The following is a 14,245-nucleotide window of genomic DNA, read 5'->3' on the forward strand; positions in this document are numbered from 1 at the left end:
TAACGGACCACTTAGGAATGAGGTACTGAGAGCTGAGATAAAAGCAAAACGGCTCGATGTAACCAGTTTAAAATCAGATTTGGATGAAATAATAGACGGCACATTGCCAATGGAAAGGATCGATCTGTATGAACAGGATGAAATACTGTTTATGGCTAAGGATGTTACTCGGAAAGCGAGGTCAGTTCATGAAAAACTATCTGAGTTGGCAACCAGGTATATGATAGACTTATCGAGAACAAAAGCCTTACAGGGTAACCATAGGCTGAATTGCACGGATCAGGATCTAGATGAACGTAGGACGATTGGGCTGAAAATACACATAAAGGAACTGATCCTGGGTATAAGAACGTGGAGGGATTTGGATAAATGGGAGGAAAGATGGTCCAAGAGGGGGACCGTCAGAAGGAGTACAATTGGAATGTCCCCAGAGGGAGGGCCACAGCGGATGGAAGCTTTCCCTTTGCGAGAAATCGCGAATGGAAACTACGTGCATGTGCCCTGGAGCTGAGGGGATCTAGCGGCATTTACCAATTCCTTCCCCAAGCTAAGGGAAAATCCCGTAGAGTGGTACAAACAGGTAGAGAGGTTCGTGAAGATCTCTAAAGTGCTGTGGGTCGATTTGAACACCCTATTTGACATTGTAGTACCAGGGGATTTGTGGACGGCATGTAAGCTCAGTGTTGAATGGCCCATCTGTGAACCGGATAGGGATGCCCTGACGAATGGACCGTCAGAGAAAGTTATGGAGAAGTATGAGAGGGTAATGGCATGGTTGAAAGAGAAGGTGCCGTTGCAGGACATAGACTGGGTTAAAATAGATCGAACCACTCAGGAACCTAAAGAAACCGTTCACGAGTATTATGAGAGATTGCTGAAAGCGTTCAAACAGTACAGTGGGTTGGACGTAATGGATCCTAAAGACATAGGACAGTTTGTGTCAAAGTTCGTTCTAGGGTTGAGACCTGACATAAGCTTAATGATCCAACAGCATTTGATTTGTTGGCAAAACAAACCCTTAGATGAAATCCTGAGGTATGCAAGGTATTGCAGCGATGAAATAGACTCGAAAGCAAAGAAACTTAAGGAGAAGCTGATGTTGGTACAGATGCAGTCAGCTGGAAAGGGTGGACAGCGACAACAGGGAACCGGAACTCTAGGGAAAAAGCAGAATAATCAAAGTAAAGATGATGAGGAAAGACAGAGACCTAGGGTAGATATCGCGACACTGAAAAAGACGACGAGGTGCCATCAGTGTAACGAGGTGGGACATTGGAAACGCGAGTGTCCCTATAATGTCGAGACGGGGGAATTAGAACCGGAGGAGGACGATGTTCAGAACAGTCTGGTGAAGGGAACAGCGATACAGAAGGGAAAGTTTATCAAAGGGGGGACTCAGACTCCTCGAGCTCAGTTCCCTCAACCGCCTCGTATTGCAAATGGAGGGAAAACCTATAGACAACTGCCACTGTTCGTAGGAGGAGAGGAATGTTATTATGTTGATCCCCTTACGGGACAACGAGTGAACAGAGAAGAAGACTGTACCCTAGGGGCAGCCCTAGAGGTAGACCAGAGAGGACCATATGTGGAGGCTGAGGTGGCTGGCTGTCCTACGACCTTTTTGGTGGATACCGGGGCCACTCGATCCACTCTAAGATCGGCAGTGGTCCCAGGTCTGCCAATGTCGGGAGAGACGATCCAGGTGGTAGGAGTCGCAAATAGGAGAATGACGAATCCTCTGACAGAACCAGTGTCGGTGAAAATAGGGAAATACAGTGATGAGCATCAGTTTGTGATTTGTGATTCCAGTCCAGTGTGTCTGTTGGGAAGAGATCTGCTTTGTAAACTGAATTGTACAATATATTGCACACCTCAAGGAGTAGAAGTGCAGACTAACGATGATGATGCCGATTTTAAGGTTGCAAACTCACAGGTGTGCGTGGAACTATACCCTACCTTGACGGTGGAGGAGCTTCCATGTGACTTGAGAGATGCGGTGTCAGCTGAGGTGTGGGATTTTACTGGAGAAGAGATAGGACTGATCAAAGGGGTAGAGCCGGTAAAGATCATGGTAAAACCAAATGCCGAGTATCCAAGAACACCCCAATACAAGTTGACCCCGGAGACGATTGCAGGAATAAAGCCAGTGATCGAATCAATGATTAAACAGGGAATACTGAAGGAGATCGTGGGAAGTCCATGTAACTCCCCGATTATGGGTTTGCAGAAGCCTAGTGGGAAGTACAGAATAGTGCAAGATCTTCGAAAGATTAATAATATAGTTGTTTCATGTTGTCCAGTGGTACCGAATCCATCAGTGATACTGTTCCAGATACCATTCCAAGCTGAATGGTTCACGGTGATAGACCTGTGCCAGGCCTTCTTTTCAATCCCCCTAGATGAGGAAAGCCAATATCTTTTCGCTTTTAAGCTGGAAAATCGCGTTTTAACATGGTGTCGTATTCCCCAGGGGTATACAGAAATCCCATCGATTTTTAACCAGCTACTGAAGAAAAATCTTGAAAGTCTAGTACTGCCCATGAACTCGGTTCTGGTCCAGTACATAGACGACCTACTTTTGGCGTCAGAAACGGAGGAAGCTTGCAAAATAGACACCATCACCTTACTAAATCATTTGGCCGAGAATGGACACAAGGTGTCTCCAAGTAAATTGCAGTATTGTCTGACAGAAGTGCAATACTTGGGCCATAGGATTGAAAAGGGAAAACGGAAGGTGTCTCCAGACAGAATAGAGGCGATCATGAAAATGAGTGCGCCCACAACACAAAGAGAAGTCAGGATGTTTCTAGGAATGGTCGGTTATTGCCGGCAGTGGATAGCCAACTTTTCACTGAAGGCAAAACCTTTACAAAAACTGACGCACAAGGGGGTGAGCGATCCGGTACCATGGGACAAAGATTGTTTGATGGCGTTTCTGCAGCTGAGGGAGGATTTGTGTCGTTCCCCGGCTTTAGGAATGCCTGATTATGAAAAACCATTCTTACTTTACTGTTGTGAGAGGGAAGGTTGTGCTTTGTCAGTTTTGGCCCAGATACACGGAAATGCCCATAGACCAGTCGCATACTTCTCGGCTACCTTAGATCCAGTAGCCGCAGCGTTGCCCGGATGTCTCAAATCCGTTGCTGCAACGGGTGTCAGCATTGAAAGGTGTGAAAACGTAGTTATGGGACATCAGTTAGTGGTGTATGTACCGCATTCTGTAGAATTGTTAATGACTAGGACCAAGACACAGCATCTGACGAATAGCAGGCTCACTCGCTATGAGCAAGTCATATTGGCTGCTGAGAATGTGACCCTAAAAAGATGCTCTGTTTTGAATCCTGCTACTTTGATGCCACTTCCAAATGATATTGATGATGAAGTTTGTACAGATCATGACTGCCTTGATGTGACTGAACTATGCACCAAACCGAGACCAGATATCGTGGATGAGCCATTAACTGACCCCGATGAAATATTCTTTGTTGATGGTTCATGCGTAAGAGACGATATCGGTCAGCTGAGAGCAGCTTATGCCGTTTGTACAATTACCGGAGTTGTGGAAGCTGCCTGCCTGGAAGGAGTACACTCCGCTCAGGTAGCTGAAATCATTGCTTTGACCCGTGCCTGTTTGGCAGGCAATAAAATTCGAGTCACCATATACACCGATAGCCAGTATGGTTTCGGGGTAGTTCATGACTATGGGCAGTTATGGTCTCAAAGAGGTTACATGACCTCCTCAGGCTCTCCTATTAGGAATGGAGAGTTTGTGAGATTATTGCTAGAAGCATTGCAAGGTCCAGCAGCTATTGCAGTTGTTAAATGTACTGCGCACACAAAAAACACAGATTTTGTGTCGCAAGGTAACCGGTATGCTGATGAAGTCGCACGTTACTGTGCGGAACAGGGGTATTCTCTCACAGAGGTAGAAGTGGGGGGAATACAGGAAAGGACTGAATTGACTATGTTGTTAGAAACTGTAGACACGTGGGATGAGTTGAAATGTATCCAAGAGAATGCACCTGATTTTGAGAAAAAGGCATGGGAGACAGCTGGTTGTACCAAGAGTGAGATGGATTTTTGGATCTCTGCAGATGGGAGAGCAGTTTTACCAAATGAACTCGTTAGTCCAATGGCAAGGAGATTGCATGGACCAGCACACATAGGTAGAGATGCCATGGTAAGGGTATTCAGACAAACGTGGTACAACCCGAAGTTTAGAGTAGCGGCAGAAGCAATATGTCAGCGTTGTGTAATATGTCAACAGCTGAATGTAGGAAAGAGAACACCAGTCACATTGAGCCACATAGGGAGGTCTGGGGGGCCTTTCAATAGAATGCAATTAGATTTTATTGAAATGCCCAAGTGCAATCGACTCAGATACGTCCTAGTGATTGTCTGTATATTTTCCAGATGGGTTGAGGCTTACCCCACACGTAGGTGCGACACACTTACAGTAGCAAAATTGTTGCTTAGAGAACTTATCCCGAGGTTTGGGGTGCCGGCCTCTTTAGAATCAGATAGAGGAACACATTTCAACAGCGAAATAGTGAAGATGCTATGTTCAGCCCTAAGTATAGACCAGAAGCTCCACTGTAGTTACCGACCGGAAGCTTCGGGGATTGTAGAGCAAATCAACAGCACCATAAAATCCCGACTCGCCAAAGTTTGTTCATCGACATCCTTGAGCTGGCCTGATGCACTTCCACTTGTCCTCATGAGCATACGTAGCACACCAGATAGGAGGACAGGTCTCTCCCCACATGAGGTGCTAATGGGGAGGGCTATGAGACTGCCATCGGTTCCAACTGCAGCACTGTTGAACATCACAGATGATTTGATCCTGGACTATTGCAAGGGACTATCTGACGCCATTCATTCTGTGTCCCTTCAGGTGCAGGCTGCAGAGGTTCCATCAGCTCAGGACCTGTGCCATGACCTGTGTCCGGGGGACTGGGTCCTGGTGAAGAAACACGTCAGGAAGAACTGTCTAGACGTGCGCTGGCGTGGACCATTCCAAGTCATATTGGTCACGAACACGGCAGTAAAGTGTGGAGGCTTGCCCAACTGGATCCACGCCTCACACACCCGAAGAGTTCCAGCACCTCTGGAAGAAACAGCTCCTCTCTCGGATGAAAATCCAGCTGAAAGCGGAGAAGCCACAGAGAGGGAAAGCCAAGCTGTAGAGGTGATTGAAGAGACTGAGGCCGTGTCTGACCAGGCCGAGGACGGCCAATATACCAGTGAGACCGAAGCTGCCTCAGAAGGAGAAAGTAGCTGGGAGTTCGAGTCAGACACTGACCAAGCTGTAAGTGGTCAAGAGACGAGTGCAAGAACAAGGAGCAGGAGGACAAGGAGTGGAGAAGCTAGCTGGCCGGAAAGAAGGAGAAGGTCAAGCTTGAGAGCAAATCCAGTGAGAACCCTTGTCCCGATTTCTGAAGATTCAGATCTAGACGAAGGTGCAACGGACTCAGGCTCTGAGAGTCCGAGAAGATCAAGGAGGGTACGTGTGCCCTGCAGAAGATACGCCACCCCTGAGTGGACCTACCTAGCAGCAGATGTCTTGGGGACAGAGATCCGGGAGGGTGAGGGAAGTGCAGGTGACCAATCTCGATCCAATTGTAACGGTGGAAGTACGGCTGTTGACACCTGGAATCGAAACTGAAGGGTTACTGACATTCACACTCCCCGTTCCCCTTTACCTGAGTCGGATCAAGGACCTGGTGCTGAACAGATTAGAATTTCCAACTTTGGGTCATCCAGTACCAGCACATGAAGAAACCATCCTTCGTTTAGAACTGTTGGAATATGCCATTAGAGCTGCTGGCACTAGAATCATTGTAGATACATAAAGACTTTTGTAATTCAGCCATAAGGAAAGAAGATAACCTAGCGCCGAGTGGAAAGAAGAAGAAATTTAGGGATTTCATTTAGAGGACGGAGAAGGGCTAGGGCTGTCTGTTGCTGAAAATAAAAGACTTTGCGGAAAAAGAGACATTGTTGGTTAAGAGTGCTTCACAGACTGAGAAAACAAATAATCCGAATGAAGATCTAAAAGTGAAATTTTCCTCGAAAAGGGAAGAGCTACGCTATCTGATAACATGGAGACTGGCAGTCCAAACCGAAAGGCTAAATGCATAATAGGCACACTGATAGCAGTAGTAATTTCTCTCATAGTCACAGTAGTTACAGTATCATACATAGTAGGACATGCAAGTGTAAAAGAGACAACAGATGTAAAGCCTGTAACGACTTTGAAACCTGCTCTTGTTGGAGAGAAAGAGGAGAGCCATGTGATACGTGAAAAGGCGTTACTGGCAGATGAAGCCCGTAGGTTACACATAGATGAGTCGCAGGGAAATTTCAGGACAAACGCATATGCCAAGTTATTGTACGAGTATATTGATGCCATGGAGGCCAAAGATTGTTATGTCTGCATGCAATTGCCGGCTTCCGTAGATGAAGGCATCAGATATCATCACCTTCCACTGACATATGGGATAACATGTAGTTTATTGCTCAGTATATTTTATGGTCGAGAAGGGTTTGAGTACTACTTTTCAAATTATGATTCGGTACTGCCTGAAGTCCCGAATTATAAGCAAATGAATAAGTGGGACTACTATAAAAAGGAAGATAGATTAGCAAAATTCTTTCTTCCTTGGGATACATTAGATACTTCATATGCACGCCGAAATAATCTGACTTGCAAAGTGTCAGAGATCGAGAAAAAGTTCATTGGACAAGTTGATGACCGTTACAGGAGGCAGAAGATTCTGAAAATGTCAGGACAATGGAAAACAGATTGGACCGAAGAGGAAAAGGCACACAAAAAGAAGGGTAGTAATGGTCCAATAGCTTTAGATAGAACACAGAAAGGAAAGTTATGTTTGACTCGAAGCAAGACATACTATGAGAGTGTATTTGTAGGTGAAGTTAGTTGTGAACACGCTTTCCGGTTAGAATATTATACGAAAGATTTCATGAAAGGGATGCAAGTGATTCCTAATGTATATTTTGTATGTGGAAGAAATGCCTATGTTAAATTACCGGACAATTGGTATGGTTCATGTTATTTGGCAATTGTCTTCCCCAAAATATACCACGCAAAGGATTTAGAGATTATAGAGGGAAAGGCTTCGGCAAGAGGGAAAAGGGATGTAGGAGATGCTGAGGTAGTTGGAGACGTATTTGGAGCCATGTTTCCTCTTTTAGGGTTGATACTTAATGACGTCAAGATCAGGAGATTAGCTACAGTTGTAGATAGATTGTCTGCCAGTACTGCAAGGTCATTGATGCTAGTGGAAGGAGAAATGCAATCGATTAGGGCAATGGTTCTTCAGAACCGTCTTGCTTTAGATGTTCTGTTAGCAAAAGAGGGCGGAGTCTGCAAGGCTCTGAAGGTCCAGGAATGTTGCACATACATTCCAGACAATTCAAAACCACTTGAGAAGGTTATACAAAATATTACTAAGATACATCGAGAAATTGAAGATTTGACAAAGATAAATGTTTGGGAAAAAGTAGGTCATGGAATGGGTAAAGTTGGAGGTTGGTTTGCCAATCTCGGTAAAAGCGTTGTTTGGTATATCTTGAAACCCATCTTCATAATATTGATTTGCATAATCGTATTGTGGGGTTTAGTGAGACTGTACAAATGGTGTAGTTCAAACCGGTTGCAAAGGTCCATGAGAGAGCAAGAAAGGAGATTAGCTGCTTTGCAAGATCATCAATATAGAAGTCTGAGAGCTCTTGAAACGATAAAAAGGGGGAGCCTTGCAACCAGTTCTGTGTAAATTATTCAAATTGAGGTGTTAGTGATGACCCCTAGAGGTCATCAAAGGGGGGAACTGAGAGAGCGCAATTTGAATAAAATCATGTCTGCATCATATTCACAAGCCTGTAGCGTAAAGTTAGCCTATGTAACTTAAGAAGAGAGAATATGTATCTGTATTTACTCTAGAGTGTTATTAGAATTAGAAAGGCCCGTATATATGGTGGGCTAATGTAGAAATGTGTGAAAATGCTTAGGAACATTAGAATGTGCTAAACAGAATTCATGTATGCAGTTACTAAACGAAGAAAGAGATGAAATGTAAATTGAAGAAACGTGCAGACCATATAGCACTGTGTAAGAACGAAAGGGTATCATTGTATCTTTCATGTAACATGGATTCGATATTATTACTGATTTGCTTATTTTATATATGTATGTGTTCAAATCTATATCATATAGAAGAGTTTTGTATAATTATATAGTGGTGTGTTCATATGTTATTTTAAGCTAAAGAAGTAAGAGTTCACAAAGTAGTCCACTGCATATAATTTAGTGGGCTGGGAGAGATAGGGGAGAGCTTTGATCTGCACGTGCGAGCCAGGAGTCAAAAGTCTTGTTAAATTAAATTGCCAATGCTGGTCGAAGTTTTATGGCCTAGTGAGATAAGGGACGCTTGGAATTTGGGGCCCTGTTTCGAAGTGTCTGTTTCCAGGTGCGAGGGGGGTACCAATCACAACGTAATGAATAGAGCTTTGTTTGAGGAGATAGGCTCTGGTCTGGAGGAGTCGACCGGAATGTCATGGGGGTACCAGCACGATGGAGACGGCGCCTGGGAAGCAAGGTCAACTTAACAGACGATTCGAAGAAACGAAACTGTGGAAAAAACCAGAAGCAGGACCACGTGAAATGTGTACGTGGTGGGCGTCTCAAAGGGGCGTTTCACCCATACTGTGATTTTGTATTAGGGACAGCACCCCGGGGAGAAGGCAGAGCAGATGACCTGAGGACTCTTAGAGAGCGGATGGGTAGGCAGAAAGGGTACTGCTACGCGACATAGGTTTCCATCAGAGACTAAGAGAGTTTGAGCTTCTTCGGAAGTCAAACGGCTGACACCTTTTTAGGTAAAGATTCGCTAAGTAGGGATGTCATCTAGCATAGTGTAGGGACAGTTTAACCTGTTTCATTTTTTTTCTGTAAATGACGCTTCAGATCCACTTAGTGTCATTGATATTCAACCTGTTGATTTTTGAATTAGTTTTGATTGTTTTCTTCTGTAGATTGAGATTTCTTAGGGAATTCATGTTCCTTCTTGTACCTGTATACCTGTTGAACCTTATCTTGAGGTGCTTGTACTTGCAACTGATTTTGGTTTTGTAATAAACCTTTAAACTTTTACCGTCGTAAGTGTTCTTTAGAGTTGCATCAGTCTATGGGGTTGATTTAACCTATGTGGGTTTGCCTTTTACTCAATGACAGTCAATAACCGATCCGAAAAGGGATTAAATGAGATAGGTATCTAGGTGATCAGATAAGAGATCAAAATCTCATTTCCCGCAGGACTACTTTTAATAATAATTAAACTGTTTTTAACAGCTGGTAAAAAATCCTATTCAATGCTGAAGTTTTAAGGTAAAGTAGCTTTTAGAAATGTACATTTTCCCTGCCTGAAGTTCCTCTACACTGATTTGCATTTTCTTTCAAACTTTTCATAGCAGGGATTGGCCTTTGAATAGTTGCGAAAAAGTTGTAAAATGCTTCTCATGAGCAAAGAATAGGCTGACCTGAATTAGCAGAGATGCTCCTCGGAACCTCATGGAATGTGCATGGTGGGGGCAGAGAGCATCCTGTTTGACATTACAGTGTCAAATCCTGCTAGTGTGTCAAATCTTGCTTGATAGGTCTGCTGGGATTACATATAACACTTTGGGGTGACCTTGAAAGGCAGAGAACAGGATGGCAAGACGCCTTTTGTGTATCCATTGTCTGGTGGATGGAACACACTACTATTGTTCTGTCAAATTTCTTTCTCCAGGTTCACTGTGGGTACAGTGGTTGCCTCAAACTGCATTTTAGTGTTAGCTGTAGAGGACACTAGAAATACCATACTATACTGCCTACACACACCCCAACATTCAGAGCCCAAGTTGACCTGAAATACTGGATCTGCTCCCTCCTGCACCCAGGACAAAGAGGTGGACTCCAAGAATCATAAGGCTTCTCTCCTGTTTCAATATACAGTGATACAACAAGCTGCCATAGGCCATTCCTGCCACGGCCAAGCTGCCCAGTAGCAACTGAAACTGGACTGAGCCCGGCTGTTGGCCTCAGACTGATACCCTGTGAGTCTATATGTGCCTCCCCTGAGATCCTGGGGGGCTTTAAAAGTGTACTCTGTGATGGATTGTGACTTAAAGGAATAAGTCAGTAAGTAAAATCTTTGACCAGGACAAATCTGGTTGGTGAATCCAACCAGGTGCCCTCAAGACAGGTAGCACCCAATTGCACTTTGGTCCTGGTCTACTGTGACCACTGAGTATCATTAGAACGTTATGCTTTTTAGCACTATTCCTGCTTAAAACTTTTAAAATACATATTTCCTATTCCCACACTTGATATTTGTCAATTCAATGTCAATTTGTCTATTACATTTTACTCGATGTTTCTAATTCAGTTTGGTATTTTTATTCTTTAGCATTTGACTTCATCACTGTTTTGGTGCTGCATACATACTTTACACATCACCCTATTTTAAGCCTGTCTGTTCTGTACCATAGCCAGCAGGGGATTGAGCTTTGGTTAATTTAGTGATTTTGAGGGTTCACCCTGACAAGGGCTGTCATTATTGCTGGAGGAGGGTAGTCACCTTCACCAAATAATAATCTAATTTCTTGCATTGATGGAACTGGTACAGTCTCTCAAGATAACATTAATTTTCCACTATACCTTTTAAGAATGATGGCATCACATAATGGACAAACCTTCATGTAACAAGAACACTGCTGTAAATAATACATGTAATTACATTTTAGCACAATATGATTTACTTGTTTGCATGTTTATTTACCAATCAGCTTATTTTAAAGATGCTCCCACACATTTAGCATTGGTTATGGGATGTACAGTTTACAGCCATGACAGTAGTATTCCTTACAATCAATTAAATTATAACTCTCCAATATTTGCAAAACAATTACAACAGCTTATTTTGAAAGATGGCTCAGGTAGAATATAATAACTAGGTAGGTCACGTACAGATGAAAATACCTTGTAGGGTTCCCCGAAAAGATTAAAACCGGAAGCAAAGAGGTCTTCATCTTGTTGGACTTCCTGATTCCTTCTTTCCCATTCTTTCCTTTTTAGCGCACTCCGGTCTGGTTCAAAGTGGCTGGAAATTAGTAGGGAAAACAAAAAATATATAAAAAAAAGGTGAACAAATTATTTCAGTATTTTGTATAGAACATAAAAATAAAACACTGGAAATATATGTTTCAGATATTAACGTGGCTAAGGGTTAAGACACTCTTGTCACACTTGCGCAGATTGTTCACATAATACAGCAGTAGTGGCTGGTGGCAGGGAAAGGTAGTGGGGCAACGTTGGAGGGCCTGTAACAACCAAAACAGTAAAAAAAAACGTACCTACCGGTCTTCTACTTTCTGCTTTGCTTCCCCCTCTTTTGCTACTCTGGGCACAGGCTGAAGCTCCCAGACTCCCCTATGGCCAATCCAGATGCTGCTCTCATATCCATGAGAGCAGTGTCTGGATTGGATTGAGCGGGTTTGTTTTGCACTCTGTTGAAGCTGGGAGCCAGTGCCTGCTGGTCTCTCCACCCAGCAACACAGCTGGGTGAGAGAGATGTCAGTGCACATGACGGTTTGGCCATCCGAAGATGGAAGGCCATACTGTCATGCGCACTGACAGCAGTTCCCACCACTTCTTTCCCTGCTGCAGTGCTGTGGCCCCATCCACCAAGATTCATCTATAGGATGAAAAATGAAATGATCCTCATTTTATTTTTTCTTTGCCTCTGCGGACAGGGGGGCGATGCTCATATGCCATATTGGAGGAGCCGACGCTGGTGGGCACTGCTGTCAGTGCGTGTGATGGTTTAGCTTGCCTTCTTAGGATGGCCAAACCATCATGCACACTGACATCTCTCCAACCCAGTTGGGTTGCTGAGTGGAGAGACCAGCAGACACAGGCTCCCAGCTCCTGATGGAGTGCAAAACAAGCTCCTCTGCCCAATCTGGACACTACTCTCATGGGTATGAGAACAGCATCTGTATTGGCCATAGGGGAGTCTGGGAGCTTCAGCTAGTGCCCAGAGGAGCGGAAGAGAAGTAAGCAGATCAGCATGAGGAAGACCGGCATGTACGTTTTTTTTAAATTATTTGTTTTGTTACAGACCCCCCAACGTTGCCCAACCACATTTGCCTGACACCAGCTTCCCCTGCTGCAGCACTGTGGCCTTGACCCCCAAGACTCAGCTACAGGATGAAAAATAAATTGATCATTTTGTTTTTCCTTTGGCTTTACGGGCAAGGTGGCGATGCTCCTCCACTGCCGCTGTAATACAGCCGCCCCTAAAAGCTGTGTGGCGCTTTGTTTTACAGCCCTTTATGTAACAATTGTGATAGTGATCCTGATGTGGCACCGAATTCATGACAGAGATGGAGCAGCGTGCGTGAGAGGGGCTGCAGAGCAGGGAATGAGTGGTACAACCCTTCTAAGTGAACAATGACTTTTTGGTCTGTCCTCTCAGGCTGCCCAAAGCAGTCATGCACACGTTTCCTGTTCTCCATTCAGGCTGCATTACAGCCTGCATGGAGAACATGCTCATCCTCCAGCCCTTCGCAGATTGCTGTGTCATGGTGCTCAGACCGATCACAACAATGCATTGCAGTGTTTTGATTGGATGCGGGGAGCGTGGTAGCTCTGGTGTTGCCTGCTTTCTGTTTCTCCCAAGAAGCGGATGGGAAGGGACTCAGGAGAGGCTGGCCGCCCGATAGGTACGTGATTTTGTTTACCCAATTTCACGGCCCACTGCCACTTCTAGGCAGCAGCTGCGACTGCAGGAATGTTCCCTGCATGGTATATAGGTGTATACTCCTGCCCTCATTGACCAACTGCAGGTCTATCTGGTATCCTGATTTTTATTTTGGCCCTAGCATCACACTAATCTATGTATGTGTGCAGAGCTGTAGGCCTATCCATGACTATGCAAAGTCCAGGGCTTGTTCTGTGGCCTGGAGGGACACATTAAGAATGTCTTCATAGTGGGAAGAGAACTACTGTCCCTATCATGGGTTTAGTGCATCAAGTGTTAGTGGCAGAATACCACATTTTTAAAGATTGATAGTGTGACCAGACCTGTTGCCCTGTGTTACTGGGAGTCTGGCCTAGTGTTCTGCTTTCATGTGCAAGTCCACAACTATGTGCTAGCTACCTGGGTTTATGTCAAACGTTTGTCGCACATGTGCAGTAGTAAGGCACCGTGTGCCAGTGCGTCTGAATATTTAGGCCAGTGGAATTTATGCTGGGTTATCCTTGCTTGGAAAGGCACAAGCAGTGGGATGAGGAGAGATTCCACAGACAGCTGAAGTGTATTGAATGTAGCTAGAGGGTGGAGGTCCAGACTTTGAAGTGATGAGGATGGAGATAGGTCTACATTTAGAAATTCCATGTGGACATTGGTTAGCAAGGGGCTGCTGATGAGTTCTCCCTGAGCACTGTCATTTGCTTGATGGTAGTGGCGAGGTAAAAAACTGCAGTGCCTTTCCTTTGTAAAAGAAAAAACAGTATCTTGACAACAATGTATTGAGTGGTTTTGGTGAAAACCAGCGAATTGGGATTGCTAAAATACACCAGCCTCCCTGGGTAGACCTTGGACTGTTCTGCTTTGCTACCCTGAGAATCATGTGTTGCAATGTTGCCTACTAATAACAAAGGGCTAGATGTAGGTAAAGTACATTTACCGATTCTAAAATACAGAATTTTACCGATTCGGTATTTTAGAATCGGTAAATGCTATGTAGGGAACAATTTGGTAAGTATTACCGAATCGTTAAGATTCGGTATTTACCGATTCGGTAATTCACATTCATTCCTATGGGTCTGGAGGCCCATAGGAATGAATGTGAATTACCGAATCGGTAAATACCGATTCGGTAAAATAGGGAAAGAGTCAAGGGTGGCAGGGTGTCACATTGAAATCCTGTTGCACCCCTGAATAGTGCTTATGTGCACATGTGGCACACATACACTGCCTAAGGGCATGTATGTCTGCCTTATGGTACTGGTGTAAATGCACAGATTTGCATTTGCAGAGGTATTCGTTATTTACCACCAACTAATAGTTAGCGGTAAATAACGAATCCTTAAAGCACAGAAGCACTCTTCAAAGTGCTTCCTACATGTCATCTACCGATTCGGTAAATACCGAATCGGTAAATGATGATTCAGTAAATA

General features: G+C 44.3%; 1 protein-coding gene across 1 annotated transcript in view; it reads right to left on the reverse strand.

The window, feature by feature from the left end:
• The window catches only part of AFF2 (ALF transcription elongation factor 2), a 941,751-nt gene that overhangs the window by 689,119 nt on the left and 238,387 nt on the right, over positions 1–14,245 (reverse strand). The window contains exon 2 of the mRNA XM_086918613.1: positions 11,042–11,162. Within this exon, the coding sequence (XP_086774739.1) occupies positions 11,042–11,162 (121 nt within the window). The remainder of the gene's footprint in view (positions 1–11,041; positions 11,163–14,245) is intronic.

Source organism: Lissotriton vulgaris, chromosome 4_1 (assembly GCF_964263255.1).
Source record: "Lissotriton vulgaris chromosome 4_1, aLisVul1.2, whole genome shotgun sequence".
In the NCBI taxonomy this organism is placed as follows: Eukaryota; Metazoa; Chordata; class Amphibia; order Caudata; family Salamandridae; genus Lissotriton; species Lissotriton vulgaris.